Source organism: Oncorhynchus nerka, linkage group LG13 (assembly GCF_034236695.1).
Source record: "Oncorhynchus nerka isolate Pitt River linkage group LG13, Oner_Uvic_2.0, whole genome shotgun sequence".
NCBI lineage: Eukaryota > Metazoa > Chordata > Actinopteri > Salmoniformes > Salmonidae > Oncorhynchus > Oncorhynchus nerka.
The window spans coordinates 40,662,048-40,684,576 of NC_088408.1; the positions used below are offsets into that span (position 1 = coordinate 40,662,048).

Here is a 22,529-nt window from a genome sequence, read left to right on the forward strand (position 1 = left end):
GAAATACAGACAGAGATGCAGTAGTCGTAATGATCAAAAGTCAGTTTCGCATTTCACCTCCTGATGATTATGATGACTGACCGTGTTAGCATGATTAAGCCTTGTTTAAAAAAAGTATCTCTCTCTATCCATCTGTCTCGCATCTGCAGGTATGTTTTGATGTGAGAGGAAGCCAGTACCGTCATCGCCACCTCACCCGCTCTTAAGATAACCTTCGGGCCAACTGGGGGCCAAGGCTGGTTAGGAGACACCGCAATTGTGATGAACTGAGAATATTAGGGTAGAACTGTAATTCATTAATCATATGCTGTCTGCCGGTGTTTTTATCTCTTTCCCTTTCTTTCTTCTACACCTCTTTCCCCAACTCATCTTTCTTCCTCGTTTTATATTTATAATATACAATTATCATAATGATAATGCATGTATTATGTATTTATAACATCTGGATAATGAACTTCTTTCAATAAAGCGTTTAACATTCTCCACTGGTTGAAATTAAGTATCTCATTGAAATACTATCCTGTGTCCTCAGATTAATGCCGATGAAGGGAGTTAGATATGCATATTTTTTTCTGTATATATGAATTACAAATCATCCTTTAATTAAATGTTTCTAGTCTATTGCATAGTTACAATATGTAATCATTGATGACCCAGGAGCAGGAGTGGTAAACACTGTTGAAGTGTATAATTGTAATACGTACATGCAGACACAGCATCATTCAAATAATAGAGTTAGACATTATTTTTCAGTCATATCAGAGATTCATACCTGAACTCACATGTATTTGCCAAGGAAGAGTACATGATCAGTAAATACAATTCAATGTACAGGCTACAATGTGGGAATAACGACAGTACATGTTTATAGGACTTGCATCCTTGGCATAATACAGTTATTATATTCTACTCTATCAATGGGCTTCATTCAGACTTGAAGATGATACAACGATAGCCGAAGTTCATAGATTGGTATCAATATTAGTTTAGATCCTAACGTGTTAGATCGGCTACACATCCATAGACATACCGTTATTTTTATCCTCCACTACACAATAAGCAAGTAAATAGTTAGCTAGCTAGCTATGTTACTTCAGCTGCATTTCAAGGCAAGCTTACAATTGTACATTCAATTTGCAATTTGATTCTTTACATCCACTGTTTCACAAGACGACAGTCTGGTTTGCTGGTTCTCAGTAGTCCCTAAAACATCAAACACGAATTCTCCTGTCATAACACTAGCTAACTTGCTAAATATTGATATTCGTAAATTAACTTAATGACAAATATGCACAAATGTTTGTCTCTACATTAACTAACCTATTCCTCTCAATTGTACATTTTTTTTTTCTTGACTCGTTATAACTACTTACATTTGGTCCGCCAGCCATCTTCACCCAGGGACGGGTGGCTCACATCAAATTCATCATTGGAACCACTCGATATGATTGGTCATATAAAAACCTTGGGACCCAAATGCATAATGAGTGCTCTAACTCCCCCTTGTGGTGTTCTGGAGCAATGAAGCCGTGATGCTGGGTACCTCTAAGTCCCGCGGCTCAAGCTCACAACTTTTAAAGCAGGAACCACTGTATGGAATTGCACCTAAGTTTCACTCCCGCTATGTTGCGAACACAGCAACCTTGAATCGTATTGAGTTGCACAGGACTCAGTTCAATTCCCCTGATGTGAATAAAGCTACTGTGTTTTACTAAATTCCCCTGAAGTGAATAAAGCTACCTTGTTTCACTAAATTACCCTCATGTGAATAAAGCTACCCTGTCATCTACAGTTACCGCCCTCAATGGGTATCATGGGATAAAATATAGGCTTTATTACAGTTACCACCCACAATGGGTTTCCTGCCGTAACATGTAATCTCTTGAATCTTATGGAGTTGCACCAACGTTTCACTTATGCTATGTTCCCCTAACATGAACGCAGCAACCTTGAATCGTGTGGAGTTTCCTCCCACTAATGTTTTTCACCTCAGCAACTTGTCTTACGTTCCCATTTTCATTCCCCTACACACATTCACACCGAGCAGCTTTCACCAGTCACACACATGTACATATACTTAGGTCTGTCTACAAGTATATGTGGCTACATGGCTACTACGTAGCATTGGGTATTATATTTAGATTTGGCGATCTAACTAACGTGTTTTGACACACAGTATTAGCCTATGATAATAGTGCACATAAAGATGCAGGCAAAGTAATCTCTATTGAAAAAAAATACAGAAAATTCTGGAGCCGTATTTTAACACATTAAATATAACAACAATAATTGTCAACCCAAAATGCATGACAATCACTGAATTAGGTTGCACATTCAAATATTTAGAACATGAAAAGATGAACAACTTATTTATTGAATAGCATCTCAGTAGTCTATTACACTTTATAATAAAGCACTTGAATTACAGTATTCAGGCAACCAAATCATGGGCTGGTGCCACCAACTGAAAAACTTAGTGGGACCAGTGCCACCAGGGGAAAATGATCAAATTAAATATCTCATTTACATAAGTATTCACATCCTTGAGTCACTACTTTGTAGAAACACTTTTGGCATCGAATACAGTCTTTCTGGGTGAGTCTCTAAGAGCTTTCCACACCTGGATTGTGCACCATTTGCCCATTATTCTTTTCAGAATTCTTCAAGCTCTATCAAATTGGTTGTTGATCATTGCTTGACAACCATTTCCAGGTCTTGCCATATATTTTCAAATAGATTTAATTCAAAACTGTAACTTAACTAGATTTAATACAAAACTGTTATTGTCCTGCTGAAAGGTGAATTCATCTCTCAGTGTCTGGTGGACAGCAGACTGAACCAGGTTTTCTTCTAGGATGTCGCCTGTGCTTAGCTCCATTCAGTTACCTTTTAATCCTTTAAAACTCCCCAGTCCTTAACAATTACAAGCATACCCATAACATGATACTGCCATCACTATTTGCCCCAAACATATCACTTTGTATTCAGGACCATTCAAATCACCATCCCAGTGTACTTTTCTGAATATATTATCATTACAGTAACTTAATCGAAATCTGAGAAATCCTTAATCAACCCGATTAGCATCAAACAAACTAGGCGTCACCTTTTTCCTCACACACTTGTGACTGGTTATAGCAGTGGGATGATTCAGCACAGGGTATCAACAGAGAGGGAGACTTAAAAGCGAGAGAGAAGAGGATGGGAAGAGTAATAATTGTCAAGCACCCTTCCACCTCATACATAGGAGTGCTGATTTCCATGTGACCATGATGACTAAAGCCAGTATCATTCATTAATGCTCTGGGTCCTCATTACTGTCTCTTCACACATTTTGAAAGACTCATTACCTGCATAATGGAATAGCCCTTAAAAACAGCCAGACCTTTCCTTAACGTGAATTAATCACCTCAGCAACGAGACAAAAAGGGAATTATCTTGTTAAATATTGAGAAACTTCAAACCAAGACTTTCATTCAAACTTCAGCCGATCTGACTAGATGGCTCATAAAGAGATCTGGGTCATTGTCAATGAACAGTACACATTGATATAGATGAGAATCTGCTTTGGCAGCCAAATTGTAGCAAGGACAGAGATGTACTTACATTTGACTATGACTTTCACCGTCTTGGTGTCAGGAGAGGCAATGTCATTCATTGCACTGCATTCATAGTCCCCTGCTTGGTCCCTCGTGATACCGGTGATGTTTAGATATTCTCCACTGTCATACTTCCTGGCTAAAAACAAGAGGGAAAAAACATATTCCTATTCAGGAAGATACAGTATACAAGGTGCTTCAACATCAAATCCCTAAATGCAGGAAAATAATTAGTACAATGATATACAGCTCCTTGAGAAAGTATTCACACCTCTTAACTTTTTATACATTTTGTTGTGTTACAGCCTGAATTTAAAATGGACTAAATTGAGATATTGTGTCACTGATCTACACACAATACCCCACAATGTCAAAGTGGAATCATGTTTTTATACATTTTTACAAATCAATAAAACAATAAATAAGCCCTTTGTTATTGAAAGCCTAAATAAGAGTAAAAATGTGCTTAACAAGTCACATATTAAGTTGCATGGACTCACTCGGTGGGCAATAATGATTTTTGAATGACTATCTGTAACCCACACATAAAATTATCTATAGGGTCCCTCAGTCAAGCAGTAAATATAAAACGCATATTCAACCACAAAGACCACAAAGGAGGTTTTCCAGTGGCTATCAAAGAAGGGCAGCATTAGTAGTGTAGAAAAAAGCAGACATTGAATATCCCTTTGAGCATGGTGAAGTTATTAATTACACTTTGTATGGTGTACCAATAAACCCAGTCACAACAAATATACATGCGTCCTTACTAATTCAGTTGCCGGAGAGGAAGGAAACCACCCAGGGAATGCACCATGAGGCCAAGGTTAAAACAGTTACAGAGTTTAACGGCTGTGAAAGGAGAAAACTGAGGATGGATCAACAACATTGTAGTTACTCCACAATACTAACCGAAACGACAGAGTGAATAGAAGGAAGCCTGTACAGAATAAAAATATTCCAAAACATGCATCCTGTTTGCAATAAGGTACAAAAGTAGTACTGCAAAAAAAAGTGTAAATAAATGTACTTTTTGTATGGAATACAAAGTGTTATGTTTGGGGGAAAATCCAACACAACACATCACTGACTATCAACCTTTTTATTTAGGGGGTAGATGAGCTTTCATATTGCAGATAGATTTCCAATCCAATGGGTGTGTGTGTGTATATATATATATATTCACACAAACAGAATCTTTAAAAAATATATTTTCCTTTATTATTTTCCCCTACCCTACCAACCCTCCCCTAATTGGAGTAAACTAATGGAAAACAACACTTAGGCTTCTACTTACAGCTTGTACATACTATATACATTTTACGGACACAGTATATTTTTACAATAGTTATATTTTGTTTGCACTTAGTCCCATCCTTCAGCTACCCTCAATCCCTACCTTCTATCTCTGAAGACCATCCCGTTTTGATTTATATTTGCTATATATTTTTAAATGTGCTGTTTCACAAAAGTTCTGAACCTACAGTATATATATATATATAGACTGATGAGTTTCAGAATACATTTCTTTGTTTCTGGCCATTTTGAGCCTGTAATCGAATCCACAAATGCTGACGCTCTAGATACTCAACTAGTCTAAAGAAGGCAAGTTCTATTGCTTCTTTAATCAACACAACAGTTTTCAGCTGTGCTAACATAATTGCAAAAGGGTTTTCTAATGAGCCTTTTAAAATGATAAACTTGGATTAGCTAACACAACGTGCCATTGGAACACCTCTGTACGCCTATGTAGATATTCCATCAGCCGTTTCCAGCTACAATAGTCATTTACAACATTAACAATGTCTAGACTGTATTTATAATCAATTTGATATTATTTTAACAGACAGAAAATGTGATTTTCTTTCAAAAACAAGGACATTTCTAAGTGACCCCAAACTTTTGAACGGTAATGTATGTATGGTTACTGTGGGGATGAGGTCTTCGATGCACTTATTAATGAAGCCTGTGACTGATGTGGGAAACTCCTCAATCCATCGGATGAAACCTGGAACATATTCCAGTCTGAGGCCATCACTTGTACTTCCTGTTTGAATTTTTGCTTGTAAGCAGGAATCAGGAGGATAGAGTTATGGTTATGGCCAAATGGTTGGTGAATGAAAGCTTTGTATGCGCCTCTGTGTGTGGAGTAACGGTGATCTAGAGTTTTTCACCTCTAGTTGCACAGGTTACATGCTGGTAGAAATTAGTTAAAATCACCTAGGCAACTAGGAGCACCGCCTCTGGGAGAGTATTTTCTTGTTTGCTAATGGCTCTATACAGCACGTTGAGTGCAATCTTAGTGCCAGCATCGGTTTGTGGTGGTAAGTAGACAGCTACGAAAATGTTTCTATTTGTATTTATTTTGGATCCCCAAGGCAGCAGCTACTCTTCCTGGTGTCCAGCAACATTTTAAAAACATTACAATACATTAACACATTTCACAACACATTAAGTGTGTGCCCACAGGCCACTACCACATATCTACAACACAAAATCCACATGTACGTGTTTTTGTTATCATGTGTGAGCATGCATGTGTCTGTGTTTGTGTTACTTCACAGTCCCCGCTGTTCAATAAAGTGTATTTTTATCTGTATTTTTCTCATTTTACTGCTTGCATGAGTTACTTGATGTGGAATATAGTTCCATGTCGCCCCTATGGTTACCAAATAGTATGGTCTACAGCTTATCATGAATTATTCTAACTTAGGCGAGCAGGACCTCAAGACTACCTTTGTTAACTTCTTAAGGTATAGGGGGCAGCATTTTCACTTTTGGATAAATAGCATGCCCAATTCCAACTTTCTGCTACTCGTGCCAAGAATATAAGATATGCATATTATTAGTAGATTTGGATAGACAACACTCTGAAGTTTCTAAAACTGTTTGAATCATGTCTGTGAGTATAACAGAACTTATGTAGCAGGCAAAACCCCAAAACCCCCGAGGTCTCTGTCTGTTCAGTGGGTTCTCATTGGGAAACAATATTTCTCCGCTTCCACTGGATGTCACCCGTCTTTGGAATTTGGTTGAGGTTATTCCTTTGTGCAATGAAGAAGTACGGCCATCTTGGAAAAAGGTAACGCTGTTGAGAGTGCACAAGACTTTAAAAGTAGCGTTAGTTTCCTCTCATCCTCTATTGAAAACAGTCTTCAATTTGATCGATTATTGACGTTAAAAAATACCTAAAGTTGTATTACAAAAGTAGTTTGAAATGATTTGGCAAAGTTTATAGGCAACCTTTGAGATATTTTGTAGTGATGTTGCGCAATTTGGAAGCTGTTATTATCTGGATCAAACACGCCAAATAAATTGACATTTTGGATATATATGGACGGAATTAATCAAACAAAATGACCAATTGTGATGTTTATGGGACATATTGGAGTGCCAACAAAAAAAGCTCATCAAAAGTAAGGTTTGTTTCATGTTTTATTTTATTTCTGTGTTTTGTGTAGCGCCCGCAGGGTTGAAATATGCTACTCTTTGTTTACTGTTGTGCTATCATCAGATAATAGCTTCTTATGCTTTCGCCGAAAAGCCTTTTTAATTAAAATCTGACATGTTGGCTGGATTCACAATGAGTGTAGCTTTAATTTAGTATCTTACATGTGTGATTGAATGAAAATTTGATTTTTATATCATATTATTTGAATTTGACGCGCTGCATTTTCCCTGGCTCTTTTGGCCAAGTGGGACGCAAGCGTCCCCTATACCATAAGAAGTGTTAACAACAGCACTAGCTGTTGAGAGAGACACACACTACCCCCCTGAGATTTACCGACGCTGCTGTTCTGTCCTACCGACGAGTTAGATTTATATTTACCATGTCCTTGTTCAGCCAAGACTCTGAGAAACATAGGATATTAGTTTGTTAACAGATTGGCGTCACCTCGTTAGGCAGTATGTTTTACACCTGTGCTGGCTTTTCCATCTCGTAAGTGGTAAGGTTTTTCACCTGTGCTGGCCCAGTGGATATTTACGAGGGTCTGGCCCAGTGCTCCAGTTGTCTTGAAAGATGACAGGGTTAACACCTTTAGTTGGCTCTCCCTATTTGATTTCTAAACAAACAGTCCTTTATCGGATCTTCCCTGTAAGTTTTGCTCCACTTTTTGGTTTGCTTCCTATATTTAAGTTTGTCGGCTTTTCTTTTGTTTGCTGCCTCTTGGGCAAATTTAGTTGGAGCTCATGGTGGGTGTCTTTTAGGTCCCAGTTGTTGTTGCTAGTCAATTTTCAGCGGACACCCTCATGAGTGTCTTTCAAAACCCCTCCTAAAACCCCGCCTGTTTAATTTAGTTGTTATCAGTGACTCTGTTACTTTCCTTTTCTGTTTGAGTGACAATTTTTGTGCTTGCCAGTTAGCTAGCAGTTTCTTACTGGCGATAAAAACGGATGATTGCCATCATTTCTCAAGTCATTACTGAACGATTTAATGTAACAAGTCAAACATCAAACTTTGTAACCTAGTAAACAATTCATTTAGACCCGGTGATTATTTGAAACAGCCGTTTATTTGCTGGAATGTGTGCCGTTGCCTGGCTATTAAAAGGGACAGGCGGCTATTTGAGATTCAGAGTTTAATTGTAACTTTACGGTGTGTTAATGTCAATATACTTCAATGCGAGTTTAAAAGAAGGGCACTTCTCAACAGTAGAAATTGGGCACTTCACCCTACACATTGTCTAGGCTTCTGAATTCTGTGTGTCTCCTCTTACCCAGACTGCACAATGAAACCCTGGTTATCTTATTGATTAGAAAGGGGAAGGGGAAATTACTAAGGTCAGCAGGCCTGTAATAAGAAATGTATCCTTGGAGTATCCATTACTGTATTAAGTGTTTCAACCCTGACCACCTCTACTCAACCACCTCAAGCAGTAGCATTGTGACAAATGGTATACAATCTGACGAAGAAGTGAGGGAAAATCTGAGCCACTGGCTTTAAAAAAAAAAAAGATATCACACACAGGTCCATTAGCACTCAACAATTGCCTGGTTGAACAAAACCATGCAAAGGTCCTCCACTGAGAACTTCATTGAGAGAAGACACTGACGGTGTGTGTTGAGAGGTATTCGGAACCTTCAGAGGAGCCCCTCACACCTGAGGGAGATGTCACTCCAAACAAATTAAAGAAATCATAGAGAGGTTAATTTTTGTATTCAGTGCAGTCACAGTAAGCAATTTCCCACATTGTGTAGGGAGCACGGAGTACATTTCCTCTAGGGCTGCAACACACAGATAGCACGAGCACCACAGAGAAATCCATTATAGCACAGGCTGCATTTTTACATCCATTTATCCTTTAAACTCTTGAAAATAGAGTACTACCCACGCAGTGGCTTTCTCAGCGGCTCCCCTCTAGGCCTGCTCAAGGTACGGGCCAGAACCCTTTTCCTTTCACACCGTGTCTCTTCAAAAACAGTTTCTCTGCCTTGACACATCAACCTCCAGAGTTTATTGTCAATCTGGAACATTAACATCTAGCCGGGACTCGATTAATACAGCGGATCTAAAACCCACTGAGTCATACCTGACTGAGGACCCCACCTTTGTCACCTGTAGTATTATTTCAGTAACATTTTGTATTCAAATGTTTAGCCACATGTGGCTAGGAAAAATGTGTCCATACATACTGTAGATAGGATTAAAAGCATTTCACATACGGTGTCCATATTAGTACACTCTGTCTCAGTAAGAATTGCATCGTTGTCAGGAGTTAAGTAATTCTCACTAGGAGTTGAGTCAGTCAGTAGGAGTTGAGTTAGTCTCAGGTGCTGAGTCAGTAGAACTTGAGTCAGTGTCAGTATGAATTAAGTCGATCTCAGTAAGAGTTGAGTCATTGACAGTAGGAGTTGACTCTCAGTAAGAATTGAGTCATTAAGCAAGTTTCTATTGACCCAAGTTTATTCGACAAAAGCAATGTCACAAAAAAAAATATTGCGATGTGTAATGGAAACAGCAGACAGACATTTTCTAAAGATCAACAAAAAATGTATCTGTTCGACGGGTGAATTTTTATTTTGTCTAACTTTCTTTATTGCAACAAATGATGATGGAAACTGTGTTTTTTTAATACATTATGATTGCCGAATAATTTTAAAGGTTTAAAGGTTCCCGCACGTGATGTCATAAGTTGCACTCACCATTTAATTACTGTTTGCAAAATAAAACATTTTCAACTTCACAGGACAAGGATTGTCCTGACTTGTCCTGACTTTCAAGAATGCTTAAATTGCTTCGCTTTGCTTTTTCTGGTTGGCTTGCAAGTTTCATCATTCAATTATTTCAGATCTACAGGAGTGTAAGATTCACAATGGCACGGACTAGCGTAGACAGCCGATCCGCGGTGACACACTGGCACATGATAATTATCAGAATATGGCAAATATTAGTCAATTATTGCATTCTATCCATGCTGGCTTTCACATGCTATCTGAGACATGAAACAGATAGGTGGGAGGGGGTATACAGGTTGTCACCAATTTATTAATTCACAATTTGCCTTAGTGGGTAATGGAAACACATCAACCACTAGATTTTTATTCGACGCTGTAGATTTTTGTCTAAAAAGTGTTATTTCAGGTGTGACGTCATTACATCAAGCTATTTTTATTAACGGAAGATAGTTAAATGGAAATGCACCCTAGTAGGCAATTGCCACATCTATTTTCTTTCTAAATGTTGACAACTTTCTAAATGTTGATAAAAAAATCACTGGACACTTTGTGACATCAGCTGATGTAAAAACGGCTTAATAAATACATTTACTTGATTGACATGTCAATGGAAACATAGTTAGTGTCAGTCGGCGTCGATCTCAGTAGGAGTCGGCGTCGATCTCAGTAGGAGTCGGCGTCGATCTCAGTAGGAGTCGGCGTCGATCTCAGTAGGAGCCTGAGTCGATCTCAGTAGGAGTCGGAGTAGGACTCGATCACAGTAGGAGTTGAGTCAGCAGGTATTGGGTCAGCCTCAGTAGGAATTTATTCAGACTCTCCTAGATCCCTTTAATTCTTTCCTCCAATCCTACATCCCTTAATTCATAATTGTCTTGCTTCCTTTCCTGCTTTCCTACATCCCTTGACTCCTATCCTAACTTTGTTTCCTTCCCTCCTTCTGTTCTCTTTTTTAAAATCCTTTTCCTTATCCTTTCATTTCCTAGCTTTTCCGTTTCTCTTTTCCCTTCCTAGCTCTTTTCCTCTTATCCCTTCTAAGCTTCCTTTCCTAGTTCCCTTTCCTCCTTTCCTATAGTTATTTCCTCCTTTCCTTCTTTCCTAGCTTGTGAACCCTTTGGAATTACCTGGACTTCTCCATAAATTGGTCATAACATTTGATCTGATCTTCATCTAAGTCACAACAATAGACAAATACAGTCTGCTTAAACAAATAAACAATTATACACTTATGTCTTTATTGAACAAATCGTGTAAACATTCACCGTGCAGGATGGGGAAAGTATGTGAACCCTTGGATTTAATAACTGGTTAATCCTCCTTTAGCAGCAATAAACTCAACCAAACATTTTCTGTCGTTGCAGATCAGAACTGCACAGCGGTCAGGGAATTTTGGACAATTCCTCTTTACAAAACTGTTTCAGTTCAGCAATATTCTTGGGATGTTTGGTATGAACCTCTCTCGTGAGGTCATGCCACAGCATCTCAAATCGGGTTGTCAAGAATGGGCCACTCCAGAACGTGTATTTTCTTCTGTCGAAGCCATTTTTGTAGATGATTTCCTTCTGTGTTTTGGGTCGTTGTCTGTTGCATCACCCAACTTCTGTTGAGCTTCAATTGGCGGACAGATAGCCTTACATTCTCCTGCAAAATGTCTTGATTAACATGGGAATTCATTTTTCCATCGATAATAGCAAGCTGTCCAGGCCCTGAGGCAGCAAAGCAGCTCCAATCTATGATGCTCTCTTCACCATACTTTACAGTTGGGAAGAGGTTTTGATGTTGGTGTGTTGTGTTGTGGCTTTTTTAGTTCACACAGTGTTGTGTGTCCCTTCCAAACAACTCAACTTTAGGTTCATCTGTCCACAGAATATTTTACCAGTAGCGCTGTGGAACATCCAGATGCTCTTTGCGAACTTCAGACGTACAGCAATGGGTTTTTTTGGACAGCAGTGGCTTCTTCTGAGGTGTCCTCCCATGAACACCATTCTTGTTTAGTGTTTTACGTATAGTGGACTCGTCAACGGAGATGTTAGCATGTTCCAGAGATTTCTGTAAGTCTTTAGCTGACACTAGGATTCTTCTTAACCTCATTGGGAATTCTGCTCTGTGCTCTTGCAGCCATCTTTGCAGGAGGGCCACTCCTAGGGAGAGTAGAAACAGTGCTGCACTTTCTACATTTGTAGACAATTTGTCTTACCGCGGACTGATGAAGATCAAGGCTTTTAGAGATACTTGTGTAAACCTTTCCAGCTTTATGAAAGTCAACAATTCTTAATATTAGGTCTTCTGAGATCTCTCCTATTCGAGGCATAGTTCACATCAGACAATGCTTCTTGTGAATAGCAAACTAAAATGTTGTGAGTTGTATTTATAGGGCAGGGCAGCTCTAACCCATGATTGTACTCCAGGTTAGCTGACTCCTGACTCCAATTAGCCTAGGGGTTCGTATACTTTTTCCAACCTACACTGTGAATGTTTAAATTATGTATTCAATATAGACAAGAAAAATACAATAATTTGTGTGTAATTAGTTTAAGCTGACTGTTTGTCTGTTGTGACTTAGATGAAGATCAGATCTCATTTTCTGACCAATTTATGCAGAAATCCAGATAATTCCAAAGGGTTCACATACTTTTTCTTGCCACTGTATGTGGTAGGTATTCACCAGCACCAGTAGATGTTAATAGTAGTGGGCTTTAAAGCTGCAATCAGCAGTTGAAACAATAACCAAGTGTTTCACTGCCTCTGTTTCAGTAAAATAACTGAAGTATGGGGCTAGAGAAATGTAACCACTTTTAAATTCATAGACAGGGCTATGAATGAAAGGGCTGACCATCCATGATATCAACATTATAGTTATAACCATGTTTTGAGGCTATATAGTCTTTACGCTTTCTCTTTTTTATAATTATTGGAGTATTACAAGCTTATATTTTGGGTTCTGGTGAAGTATGACAGTTGAACAAAGCTCTGGAGGCATTTATAAGTTATATTCTTCAAGAATCAATGGGTAAGTATTGTAGCGATCCTGTCTGTATGAGCCACTACTCACCACATTTAATACACTGCAGTGCTAGCAAGCTGTAGATTATGCTTTCAGTACTAGATTAATTATCTGATACTTTGATTGGGTGGAGAACATGTTAGAACACCACTCTAGTGGTGTGGGGGCTGTGCTTTGGCAAAGTGGGTGGGGTTATATCCTTCCTGTCCGGGGGTGTCCTCGGTTGGGGCCACAGTGTCTCCTGACCCCACCTGTCTCAGCCTCCAGTATTTATGCTGCAGTAGTTTATGTGTCGGGGGGCTAGGGTCAGTTTGTTATATCTGGAGTACTTCTCCTGTCCTATTCGGTGTCCTGTGTGAATCTAAGTGTGCGTTCTCTAATTCTCTCCTTCTCTCTTTTTTTCTCTCTCTCGGAGGACCTGAGCCCTAGGACCATGCCCCAGGACTACCTGACATGATGACTCCTTGCTGTCCCCAGTCCACCTGGCCGTGCTGCTGCTCCAGTTTCAACTGCCGCGCCCTCAGAGCATGCACAGACCAGCTGGCCGGTGTGTTTACGGACATATTCAATCAATCCCTATACCAGTCTGCTGTTCCCACATGCTTCAAGAGGGCCACCATTGTTCCTGTTCCCAAGAAAGCTAAGGTAACTGAGCTAAACGACTACCGCCCCGTAGCACTCACTTCCGTCATCATGAAGTGCTTTGAGAGACTAGTCAAGGACCATATCACCTCCACCCTACCTGACACCCTAGACCCACTCCAATTTGCTTACCGCCCAAATAGGTCCACAGACGATGCAATCTCAACCACACTGCACACTGCCCTAACCCACCTGGACAAGAGGAATACCTATGTGAGAATGCTGTTCATCGACTACAGCTCGGCATTCAACACCATAGTACCCTCCAAGCTCGTCATCAAGCTCGAGACCCTGGGTCTCGACCCCGCCCTGTGCAACTGGGTACTGGACTTCCTGACGGGCCGCCCCCAGGTGGTGAGGGTAGGCAACAACATCTCCTCCCCGCTGATCCTCAACACGGGGGTCAAGGGTGCGTTCTGAGCCCTCTCCTGTACTCCCTGTTCACCCACGACTGCGTGGCCACGCACGCCTCCAACTCAATCATCAAGTTTGCGGACGACACAACAGTGGTAGGCTTGATTACCAACAACGATGAGACGGCCTACATGGAGGAGGTGAGGGCCCTCGGAGTGTGGTGTCAGGAAAATAACCTCACACTCAACGTCAACAAAACTAAGGAGATGATTGTGGACTTCAGGAAACAGCAGAGGGAACACCCCCCTATCCACATCGATGGAACAGTAGTGGAGAGGGTAGCAAGTTTTAAGTTCTTCGGCATACACATCACAGACAAACTGAATTGGTCCACTCACACTGACAGCGTCGTGAAGAAGGCGCAGCAGTGCCTCTTCAACCTCAGGAGGCTGAAGAAATTTGGCTTGTCACCAAAAGCACTCACGAACTTCTACAGATGCACAATCGACAGCATCCTGGCGGGCTGTATCACCGCCTGGTACGGCAACTGCTCCGCCCTCAACCGTAAGGCTCTCCAGAGGGTAGTGAGGTCTGCACAACGCATCACCGGGGGCAAACTACCTGCCCTCCAGGACACCTACACCACCCGATGTTACAGGAAGGCCATAAAGATCATCAAGGACATCAACCACCCGAACCACTGCCTGTTCACCCCGTTATCATCCAGAAGGCGAGGTCAGTACAGGTGCATCAAAGCTGGGACTGAGAGACTGAAAAACAGCTTCTATCTCAAGGCTATCAGACTGTTAAACAGCCACCATTGAGTGGCTGCTGCCAACACACTGTCATTGACACTGACCCAACTCCAGCCACTTTAATAATTGGAATTGATGGGAAATTATGTAAATATATCACTAGCCACTTTAAACAATGCTACCTTATATAATGTTACTTACCCTACATTATTCATCTCATATGCATACGTATATACTGTACTCTACATCATCGACTGCATCCTTATGTAATACATGTATCACTAGCCACTTTAACTATGCCACTTTGTTTACTTTGTCTACATACTCATCTCATATGTATATACTGTACTCGATACCATCTACTGTATGCTGCTCTGTACCATCACTCACTCATATATCCTTATGTACATATTCTTTATCCCCTTACACTGTGTATAAGACAGTAGTTTTAGAATTGTTAGTTAGATTACTTGTTGGTTATCACTGCATTGTCGGAACTAGAAGCACAAGCATTTCGCTACACTCGCATTAACATCTGCTAACCATGTGTATGTGACAAATAAAATTTGATTTGATTTGAACTGTAATGCCTTATTATTATTCGACCATGCTGGTCATTTATGAACATCTTGGCCATGTTCTGTTATAATCTCCACCCGGCACAGCCAGAAGAGGACTGGCCACCCCACATAGCCTGGTTCCTCTCTAGGTTTCTTCCTAGGTTTTGGCCTTTCTAGGGAGTTTTTCCTAGCCACCGTGCTTCTACACCTGCATTGCCTGCCGTTTGGGGTTTTAGGCTGGGTTTCTGTACAGCACTTTGAGATATCAGCTGATGTACGAAGGGCTATATAAATACATTTGATTTGATTTGATTTTAGTTCATGCTGCAAGAACTCTGATAGGCAGGAGCTCGTCCTCTGGGAGTTGTCATAATTACTGTGTAAATCTATGGAAGGGGGTGAGAACCATAAGCTCCTAAGGTTTTGTATTGAAGTCAATTTACTCTGAGGAGGACGGAAACTAACTGTCCTCCGGCTACACCACGGTGCTACCCTACAGAGAGCTGTTGAGGCTACTGTAGACATTCTTTGCAAAATAATGTGTTTTAATCAATTATTTGGTGACGTGATTATATTTTGTATAGTTTTATCTAAAATTGATAACGTTTAATGTTTTACATTTTAAATTCACTGAGGAGGATGGTCCTCCCCTTCCTCCTCTGAGGAGCCTCCACTGGTGTATAAAACCACTGGAATTGGAATTTTGCTTTATCTCCTTTAATCAGCTGCTCTTCCACAAACATTGTTTTGTTATTCTTGTTACTGTACAGGAAGCAAATGTACTTTACTGGAAGCATATTAAAGCCAAATTATATTTTCAAAATACCATAGCCACACTTCAGTAAATGTAGTTAATGATTAGTCTGCATTTTTTTGGTTGTTAAGAGAAAGGGTGTAAAAAAATAAGCAAACAAGAAAACATTTGGAGAAGGAACAGGAACTTGACAGTCAGTCAGGGCAATTTATCATTCTGTCAAACTCCACTGACTGCTGCAGCAAAGCTATCTACAGTACACACAATCTCACCAAAATGGCTGAGTCAAGTGCTGGAGAAAGCAAAGAAAAAGATGCCATGTTTATGATTTCACTTACTTGGTTTCTTGTCAATCATACACTCATACTGCATCTTACCAAACACAAACTACTCTGGGTTTTAAAATCAATGTTATATTGTTGTTGGAATCCTCTATTTAATGGTTTACCCCTCCCAATTGCTCAGAATTAAAATTTGAATAAATGTATAATGTAAATCCTTTTGCTGTCAGTTTGATACCTGTGTAGTTTAATTCTGTAGGTGGTGGATGTATGACGCTTTGTTGACAAACACTGGACGGAGATTGATTACCCTTTTGCATGAAGAAGAGCCGGATGAGAAGAGAGGAAGAGGCAAAGCAAGAAGATCGACTCCGCCCAAAATCTGTCCACATGTAAATATGTGTTAAGCAGAACAAGTGAGTATGGGGAGCAATGAGAGAGTGTTGAATTTGGTCAAGATAAAAGTGAATTGCTATTTTGATAGGTGAGGCTTATTTGATGTAATATTTGTTTCATGGTATTCACACACGTACATGTCCTCCCATTGGCTAGAATGCTCCCACCTGATCTCGCCTACTAAAGCCTGTCTATCACCTTTGCGGATATGTATTTCCATTGTTAGAGTGGTCAGTCGACCATCTTCTCAATATAATAGATCATCTTTAACTGACCACAGTTACAGCCATGCATCAATTCAACTAACTTATTGTTCTCAAGTAATAAACATCTGACCAATCAGAATACAGCACAGTAGTAGCTAGGTACCATTACAATTTCAACTGATTCACCATATTTTAGAACTACACAACAGCGACATAGAAAACAATAATATTATACTGTTCAATGAGTGGGCTAGACTATATCAAATATGGTGTACTAAATGTACTTGTTATTTCAAGGTACACAATTTATACAAAAGGAGCAAAGACAATTGAGCCACAAAATTGTAGGCCATACAAGCTCACAAAACGGGACTGCCAAGTGCTGAAGCGTGTGGTGCGTAAAAATAATCTGTTCTTGGTTGCAACACTCACTCCTGAGTTCTAAACTGCCTCAGGAAGCAACAACAGCACAATAACTGTTCGTCGGGAGCTTCATTAAATGGGTTTCCATGGCTGAGAAGCCGCACAGAGGCCTAAGATCACCATTCACAATGCCAAGTGTTGGCTGGAGTGGTGTAAAGCTAGCCACCATTTGACTCTGGAGCAGTGGAAAACCGTTCCCTGGAGTGATCAAGTGCATTTGTCACATTCGCCAAATACAACAGGTGTAGACCTTACAGTGAAATGTTTACATGCAAACCCTTAACTCTTATTTATCTTAAACTGCATTGTTGGTTAAGAAACATATTTACTAAATAAACTAAAGTAAAAAATAAAAGAGCAACAATAAAATAACAAAAACAAGGCTATATACAAGGGGTACCTGTACCGAGTTAATGGGCGGGGGTACAGGTTAGTCGAGGTAATTGTGGTAATATGTACAGTACCAGTCAAAAGTTTGGAAACACCAACTCATTCAAGGGTTTTTCTTTGTTGACTTTTTTTCTACATTGTAGAATTATAGCGAAGACACCAAAACTATGAAATAACACGCATGGAATCATGCAGTAACCAAGAAATGATCTCCGCATGTGTGGTTCCCACTGTGAAGCATGGAGGAGGAGGTGTGATGGTGTGGGGGTGATTTTCTGGTGACACTGTCTGTGATTTATTTAAAATTCAAGGCACACTTAACCAGTATGTCTACCACAGCAATCTGCAGCGATACGCCATCCCATCTGGTTTGTATTTAGTGGGACTATATCCAGGCTGTGAAAGGGCTATTTGAAAAATAAGGAGAGTGATGGAGTTCTGCATCAGATAGCCTGGCCTCCACAATCACCCGACCTCAACCCAATAGAGATGGTGTGGGATGAGTTGGACCACATAGTGAAGGAAAAGCAGCCAACAAGTGTTCAGCATATGTGGGAACTCCTTCAAGACTATTGTAAAAGTATTCCAGGTGAAGCTGGTTGAGAGAATCCCAAGAGAATGCAAAGCTGTCATCAAGGCAAAGGGTGGCTACTTATATTTGTATGTGTTTAACACAAGATTCAATATGTGTTATTTCATAGTTGATGTCTTCACTTTTAAAATACAATGTATAAAATAGTACAAATAAACAAAAACCCTTGAATGAGTAGAGGCGTCCAAACATTTGACTGGTACTGTATATGTAGGTGGGGGTAAAATGACTATAGATACAGTGCCTTGGCTTTTTTCCTATTTTCTGTCATTTCAATCGATTTTTTTATCTTATTTTTACCCCTTTTTCTCCCCAATTTCGTGGTATCCAATTGTTGTAGTAGCTACTATCTTGTCTCATCGCTACAACTCCCATGCGGGCTCGGGAGAGACGAAGGTTGAAAGTCATACGTCCTCCGATACACAACCCAACCAGCCGTACTGCTTCTTAACACAGCGCACATCCAACCCGGAAGCCAGCCGCACCAATGTGCTGGAGGAAACACCGTGTACCTGGCAACCTTGGCTAGCGGTCACTGCGCCCGGGCCGCCACAGGAGTCGCTGGTCCGGCGATGAGACAAGGACATCCCTACCGACCAAGCCCTCCCTAACCCTGACGACGCTAGGCCAATTGTGCGTCGCCCCACGGACCTCCCGGTCGCGGCCGGTTACGACAGAGCCTGGGCGCGAACCCAGGGACTCTGATGGCACAGCTGGCGCAGCACAGCGCCCTTAACCACTGCGCCACCCGGGAGGCTTCAATATATTTTTATTTGGATTTCATGTAATGGACATACACAAAATAGTACAAATTGATGAAGTGAAATTTAAAAAATAACTTGTTTAAAAAAATGTAAAACATAAAAGTGGTGGGTGCATATGTATTCATCCCCTTGCTCTGAAGCTCCTAAATAAGATCTGGTGAAACCAATTACCTTCAGAAGTCACATAATTAATTAAGTAGATTGCACATAGGTGGACTATACATGTCACATGGTCTGTCACATGATCTCAGTATATACAGTTGAAGTCGGAAGTTTACATACACCTAGGTTGGAGTCATTAAAACTCTTTTTTTAACCACTCCACAAAATTCTCGTGAACAAACTATAGTTTTGCCAAGTCGGTTAGGACATTTTCTCTGTGCATGACACAATACATTTTTCCAACAATTGTTAACAGACAGATTATTTCACTTATAATTCACTGTATCACAATTCCAGTGGGTCAGAAGTTTACATACCCTAAGTTGACTGTGCCTTTAAACAGCTTGGAAAATTCCAGAAAATTATTTAATGGCTTTAGAAGCTTCTGAAAGGCTAAATGACATCATTTGAGTCAATTGGAGGTGTAACTGTGGATATATTTCAAGGCCTACCTTCAAACTCAGTGCCTCTTTGCTTGACATCAAGGGAAAGTCAAAAGAAATCAGCCAAAAAACTTCTGACCCACTGGGAATGTGATGAAAGAAATAAAAGCTGAAAGAAATAATTCTCTACTATTATTCTGACATTTCACTTTTTCAAATAAAGTGGTTATCCTACCTGACCTAAGAAAGGGTGCATTTTTACTAGGATAAAATGTCAGGAATAGTGAAAAACTGAGTTTAAATGTATTTGGCTAAGGTGTATGTACATTTCCGACTTCAACTATATACACCTGTTCTCAAAGGCCCCAGAGTCTGCAACACCACTAAGCAAGGGGCACCATGAAGACCACGGCGCTCTCCAAACAGGTCAGGGACAAAGTTGTGGAGAAGTACAGATCAGTGTTGGGATATATACAAAATATCACAAACTTTGAACATCCCACAGAGCACCATTAATTCCGTTATTAGAAAATTGAAAGAATTTAGCACCACAACAAACCTGCCAAGAGAGGGCCACCCACAAAAACTCACGGACCAGGCAAGGAGGGCATTAATCAGAGAGGCAACAAAGAGACCAAAGATAACCCTGAAGGAGCTGCAAAGCTCCAAAGCGGAGATTGGAGTATCTGTCCATAGGACCACTTTAAGCCGTACACTCCACAGTGCTGGACTTTATGGAAGAGTGGCCAGAAAAAAAGCCATTGCTTAAACAAAAAATAAGCAAACATGTTTGGTGTTCGCCAAAAGGCATCTGGGAGACTCCCCAAACATATGGAAGAAGGTACTCTGGTCAGGTGAGACTAAAATGTAGCTTTTTGGCCATCAAGGAAAACACTATGTCTGGCACAAACCCCAACACCTTTCATCACCCGAGAACACCATCCCCACAGTGAAGCATGGTGGTGGTAGCATCATGCTGTGAGGATGTTTTTCATCAGCAGGGACTGGGAAACTGGTCAGAATTGAAGGAATGATGGATAGTGCTAAATACAGGGAAATGTTTGAGAGAAACCTGTTTCAGTCTTCCAAAGATTTGAGACTGGGACAGAGGTTCACCTTCCAGCAGGACAATGACCCGAAGAATACTTCTAAAGTAACACTTGAGTGGTTTAAGAGGAAACATTTAAATGTCTTGGAATGGGCTAGTCAAAGCCCAGACCTCAATACAATTGAGAATCTGTGGTATGACTTAAAGTTTGCTGTGTACCAGCGGAACCCATCCAACTTGAAGGAGCTGGAGCAGTTTTTGATTGAAGAGTGGGCAAAAATCCCAGTAGCTAGATGTGCCAAGCTTATAGAGACATATCCCAAGAGACTTGAAGCTGTAATTGCTGCAAAAGGTGGCTCTACAAAGTAATATGTTGCATCTTCAAAGTGGTAGGCATGTTGTGTAAATCAAATGACACAACCCCTCAAAAAAAACATTATTTTAATTCCAGGTTGTAAGGCAACAAAATAGGAAAATGCAGAGGGGGTGAATACTTTCGCAAGGCACTGTAAGTAACAGAGAGTAGCAGTAGTGTAAAAAAAGGGGGGTTCAATTAAAATAGACCAGGTAGCCATCAGATCACGCTTCACCATTTGGGGGTCCGAAGGATGCATCTGGGTTTGGCGGATGCCAGGAGAACGCTACCTGCCCCAATGCATAGTGCCAACTTTACAGTTTGGTGAAGGAGGAATAATGGTCTGGGGCTGTTTTTCATGGTTCAGGCTAGGTCCCTTAGTTCCAGTGAAGGGAACTCTTAACTCTTCAGCATACAATGACATTATACACAATTCTGTGCTTCCAACTCTGTGGCAACAGTTTGGGGAAGGCCCTTACCTGTTTCAGCATGACAATGCCCCCGTGCACAAAGCGAGGTCCGTACAGAAATGGTTTGTGGAGATCAGTGTGGAAGAACTTGACTGGCCTGCACAGAGCCCTGACCTCAACCCCTTCAAAAACCTTTGGAATGAATTGGAACGCCGACTGCGAGTCAGGCCTAATCGCCAAACATCAGTGCCCGACCTCAATAATACTCGTGGCTGAATGAAAGCAAGTCCCCGCATCAACGTTCCAACATCTAGTGGAAAACTTTCCCAGAAGAGTGGAGGCTGTTATAGCAGCAAAGTGGGGACCAACTCCATATTAATGCCCATGATTTTAGAATTCGATTTTCAATGAGCATGTGTCTACATACTTTTGGTCATGTAGTGTATTTCTGTGCACATCCAACACACTGAAAAGGATGCAGATGTAGACATTTGATTATACGATTACAACCCAGTCCATTGGAACAATTGCCATTACATAATAGCTGGTCCATATCTTCTATGCCAAATGGCCCCTTTTGAAGTCCTAGACTTCCCCTGTGATTACATTTAGTTCCTGGTTCTTTCATTTGACCAGAAAATAATTCCCCCCCAAGCAACATCAAAGTATGGATACTTCAAAGTAGAATAAGGGACTGCCACTTTGACTCCTCAGATGGGTCTTTTGATCAGCTTCTGAAAACCCCAATACAATAAGAGAAAATGCACCAGATAAGAGGATTTGACTGCCATATGATTAATGTAGTCATCCTTACAGTTATCAGATAAGCACAGCATGGACTAATCCATTAATATGAAAATGAGGAGGGATTCAAAGTCAGTGTAATGGCAGGGGAACTGTTGCAGCACCACAGCTCTGTCAATTCATTTTTGAATGGGGCCTAAAAGTTTCAGAAGCTTAATGGTGTATGAAGGCATACACATACAAGCCAGGGGATCAGCAGTAGTCCAAGTGATTACTTTTGGAGCTCTTGTAATCAACATCCAAGACAACAAATTGCATTAATGTGCTGAGACTGAATATTCATGCAGTGGTTATTAACCATTCTTCATCAAAACCAACCCTGTTTTTTATTATCCAAGCAATATTTGTGACATCATAAAAAGAAGAATACAACCATAAAGAGTGATCATACTTACTGTCAAATAAGGAAAATCAATCCAACCCAAATCATGTTCTTGTTTAGGTATTACCATTAAATTAAAGGTGAGGCACCA

At 40.5% G+C, this 22,529-nt stretch overlaps 1 protein-coding gene across 2 annotated transcripts in view; it reads right to left on the minus strand.

The window, feature by feature from the left end:
* Positions 1–22,529, minus strand: part of negr1 (neuronal growth regulator 1) — a 374,065-nt gene that overhangs the window by 162,159 nt on the left and 189,377 nt on the right. For both annotated transcript variants that reach the window (XM_029677036.2, XM_029677035.2), the window contains exon 4: positions 3,607–3,738. In XM_029677036.2, the coding sequence (XP_029532896.1) occupies positions 3,607–3,738 (132 nt within the window). The remainder of the gene's footprint in view (positions 1–3,606; positions 3,739–22,529) is intronic.